The sequence below is a fragment of the Saccostrea cucullata genome, unplaced genomic scaffold (genome assembly GCF_032062105.1).
Source record: "Saccostrea cucullata isolate Sc308-1 unplaced genomic scaffold, CSIRO_AGI_Scuc_v1 ctg5998, whole genome shotgun sequence".
Classification (NCBI taxonomy): domain Eukaryota; kingdom Metazoa; phylum Mollusca; class Bivalvia; order Ostreida; family Ostreidae; genus Saccostrea; species Saccostrea cuccullata.
In genome coordinates, this window is record NW_026928771.1 from 16,428 (window position 1) to 20,619 (window position 4,192).

The following is a 4,192-nucleotide window of genomic DNA, read 5'->3' on the forward strand; positions in this document are numbered from 1 at the left end:
GCAAATAAATTAACATTGCATACCAAGACAAATGTGTATAAAACAATCACATCAGCTACATCTATTGTGTGTCTATTTTAGTGTGCTTTACATTATTTAGTCAGTGAAATAGAGTGCCATGGCCATTAAAGCCCACCCTTGACATTTTAAAATTATGCAATGCTTTCCTTAAAGTTTCAACAAATATCTCATTGCCTTGCTCAGACAAGTGTACCCCATCCTCTTAAAGTAGAGTATGATCAACCAAAGTGAACTCTGGGCAACAAATATATCCCCCTCGATGGGCCAACAACAAAGCTATAAACTCAAAACCCGACTTTAGTAAGAGCATGGTTGTCCATAGCATTACGCCAAATCAATCTAGGTAATATCTGAAACCAAATAATTTTCCATAATTGCTGTTTGGTAACAGAACTTAAATTGAATCAGAAGAATTATTTATGCTATAATGCAAAACACATAATGTAATTTGACCAATGTCTTTGCCATTGCAATGTAGAACAAGATTATAATTGTGGGGTATCTTCATACCTTAACATTAATTTGATTTTTGGGAGGAGATGTCACCATTTTTTAACACATTAAAAAATAAACAAATTTTTATCTTGAGATGCAGGATATGTCTGCTCCCCTTCATTCTCTAACGGAAAAGGAAGTCCTAAGGATTCGACTAAAATACCAAAAGATGAAAGAACAGGGAAATACTAATGACCCGATAACCCCGAATATGGGCCTCTCTAATAATAATTTATCAATAACATTACATACATCATTTATTATATATAGCAGTGATGTGATGGATTTCATTGCATATACTTGATTTTCTTCACTTGTCTTTTTCTATATTGAGCAACAAACAGATTGTCATTTGCATCGGTACAAAGCCCCAAGGGTTGGCTCAGTCCACAGTCTATGTAACGGAGGAACTGTCCATCGTGGTCTATGATGTGGACACAGTCATTGTAATAATCAGTTGTAAGGATATTTCTCTGATTGTCTGTGGTGATTCCCACTGGATTAAATTGTTCGACCTTTAGAGCAGGAGTATGACCAGTGTATCTGAATCTCAATTTCCCAGCTTGACTGACCACCACTACTGCATTAGCTCCTTGGTCAGACACACAGATATCCAGGTTCTTGTTCTCAGTAATGAATCTACCAGATAAATACAGGCGTTTACATTTATCATCAAACTGAAGAACTTGTTTCACTGTAGAGCTAAAGTAACGGACAACTTTTGATTGTTTGTCACCATCACTGTTCATGATAACCAGGAGGTCATCAGAGGAGGTGCAACAGACACCAAGGGGTATCCATTTTTGTAGTCTGATCACCTTCTCTATCTTCTCATTCTTCACAATGTTTACAGTTCTATTATTGTAATTGGTATATACTAGATCTCCACTTTTTGTCACTTTTATGTCAGATGGTGTGTTCCCTGACTTGGTTGTGATTGACTTGAATAGTGATCTCTGATTGATGCTGTCAGTTTCATGGTCTTGTCAAGTCCACTTGTCCAGATTTCTTCATCACTCAGACAGGCCACATAGTAAAGGTAATTATACCCAGTGTTTATGGTGGTGACAGTTTCTGGTTGATCAAGCAGTTGTTTGACTGGAGGAGAGGATCCAGCTTCTTGTGATTTCTGTGTTGTCTCCATGCTAAAGCCATATTCATCTTCATATTCAACTTGCAAGATTTTAGATACCTCATGACCTAAATGTTGATAAGAATCAAGGGAATTGATGCAGACAGGAATGTCACATTGTTTACAATACATTACACACGGTTCTTTGTTATGTGATTTACACTTAGGATAGAGGGGACCTGATTTTCTGCCCTTGAAGTCGACAATTTTGTGAGGTTTTGAGAGATCAGCTGAAAAATGTACTCCCATACAGGCCTTACACAGGTTGACAAGACATGTATTGCAGTGCATCTCTACCACAGCGGTCTTACACAGGTCACATCGTATCACGTCCTGGGCACTGGTACGGGGATCCATCATTAGAGTTCTTGACTGAAGCATAAAAAATTTGATAAATCATATATTTATTGACTGGATTTGAGGGCAGCATACATTTTTTTGAACCACAAAGCCACAGTCTGACTGAGGCCATAGGTGAATACACATGTCGACAAAACAAGGCATCACATTACATATACTGTACAAGGTTCATTGAATCTTTCAAGTATGATATTTTAGTCTCATGGTAAAAGCCTATAATACTTAATTTTTAATTACCCTTAACTGTATTATGCAAAGAAATACTACAAATTTTTCCTACCTGACTTTAGTAATGGTGACCGTCCTGTACTATCTCCTATCTATCTTTATGTACTCAGATAACGTGACACACCTGTGTTATCTACCTGCTAGGTGTTAATACTTCCTGGTCGAGCAGGGGATGCAAGATCTATTTAATATAGATCGTTTCATGAAATGTGAATTTAAATATTTTTTATATTCTTAAAATTTTACTTTAAAGATTTTGCAGCATTGTTAAGGTTTGAAAAGGGGGGGGGGGGGGGGCAGGGCCTAATTTATACGGGAAAAGTTTACTGTGACGTCACATAAAAATATGACTTTTATGTATTTCTCATAATACCTGAAAATAAAATAATTTGCAATTTTTAACTGTATTAGCACAATAACAATAAAACTTATCAATGCATTAAAAAACTTGCTAGTTAAATTCCATGTAGCTGGTTATAAACAAAGCACTGATAGTGATGAACTGGTAAACATGACTTCATTTTGATAAAAATGACGAATTTCATGTTGTGAGGGTGTGGGTTATACACCCTGATGAACTTACAAAAATCAAAGGAAGAACTTTAAAATTTTATCAAAATTTAATAAAAAAAAATTAAAGAAAATTATCAAACAGAAATTTTAATAAAGAATATTAACCAAAAAAAATGTACAAAATAAAAAAAATTAAAAATGTCTTTGTTAGTTGGTCCTGGTCCACGTCAGTCAGTGCACATGTCCCTAGGTATGAATTGGTCCCGTTTGCCCTGGTCCTTCCGTAAGTGCGGAAATCCTTTGAGAACAGAATTTTACAGTTTCCTTTTAGTATGGTTGCACGGAACAATGTTAATTAATAACGGGATGCGTGGCACACTGGGTTCCTGTCGGGTTCCAGAAACAATGGTCCGACGCCAGGCTCAACACTTGGAAATGTCTTTCAATGACACTTAATATTCAGAATTATTTCCAAATTCACAATATTCACAAACTTTCACAATGAGTCGTTCATATAATGACTTTAAATCAGATAATGAAATGTTCAACGTGGGTCACTGCCCGATGGTATAACTCACAGAACTGGTTTTAGAGATGTGTCGTATGGGCCGCCATAGTTGGCACAAACGCTACGGTCTCTGTCATACACCATAACATGGAAATGGCTACTCTCTAGATAAAGAATTTCAGTACCCGAAAGTTTACATACTCTGTAACATTCTGTAGAGAGACTTTAAGGCATGAAAATGATACTCAAGACCCATGTGGTTGTCTATGGACAGGTCCCCTGGTAGCACTAGACGAACACGTCTATCGGCTGATGTTTTTCCCGGGTACTACCCTGAGCACGCTTTAACATTACTATTTAAAGTAAATTTAGTAAAACGAGGGGCTCCCCACAGGGCTGCTATGTTACCATGGGAACTTAGGAATTTAGGGGCTCCCCACAGGATTATTAAACAAATTACCGGAAGGGTTAACCAAGGGGATTTTTGTACAGGTATGATTAAGAAAGCCATGGTTACTAAAGGTAAAAAGATCTTTAAACTGCTTTCAAAAAAATTACTCCTGATACAAGTTTGGTCCAATATCAACAACGCTTGATTCAAAATTAAACTATACGAAGATAAATAATTCTCTTTAAAAGTTTTTGATATTGACCAATCGTTTTGACATGGTAACTGAAAGTATACATTTCTGTGAAATTCTTTTAAAACTACTGCCTCTACAGTTCTTTTCAACAAGTAGGTTGTATTAAGATATCTTTTTGTTATAAAAATACACCATTAGAGGCACAGTCTTGTCAGAGGCGTGTTTCCTCCTTTTTAAACTGTTAATTATATTTATATAAAGATAAACTTAAAGTCATATACGCTATATGAACGCCGAATTTTGTGTGAAACAAAATGATTAATGATTTAAAACACATAAAGTGTAATGAAA

The 4,192-nt window shown here is 36.0% G+C and overlaps 2 protein-coding genes across 2 annotated transcripts; both read right to left on the reverse strand.

The window, feature by feature from the left end:
- Nucleotides 1-803: 803 nt before the first annotated feature.
- LOC134278678 (uncharacterized) lies at nucleotides 804-1,265 on the reverse strand. The gene has a single exon (XM_062760978.1). The coding sequence runs from the start codon at nucleotides 1,263-1,265 to the stop codon at nucleotides 804-806; it is 462 nt and encodes a 153-aa protein (XP_062616962.1).
- A 152-nt stretch (nucleotides 1,266-1,417) lies between these two features.
- On the reverse strand, nucleotides 1,418-2,005 carry LOC134278680 (E3 ubiquitin-protein ligase TRIM71-like). The gene has a single exon (XM_062760980.1). The coding sequence runs from the start codon at nucleotides 2,003-2,005 to the stop codon at nucleotides 1,418-1,420; it is 588 nt and encodes a 195-aa protein (XP_062616964.1).
- Between the last annotated feature and the right edge of the window lie 2,187 nt (nucleotides 2,006-4,192).

Bases quoted from the DNA above. Each gene is read 5' to 3' on its own strand.
- LOC134278678 (XM_062760978.1), bottom strand. From the start codon at position 1,265: ATGAACAGTGATGGTGACAAACAATCAAAAGTTGTCCGTTACTTTAGC.
- LOC134278680 (XM_062760980.1), bottom strand. From the start codon at position 2,005: ATGGATCCCCGTACCAGTGCCCAGGACGTGATACGATGTGACCTGTGT.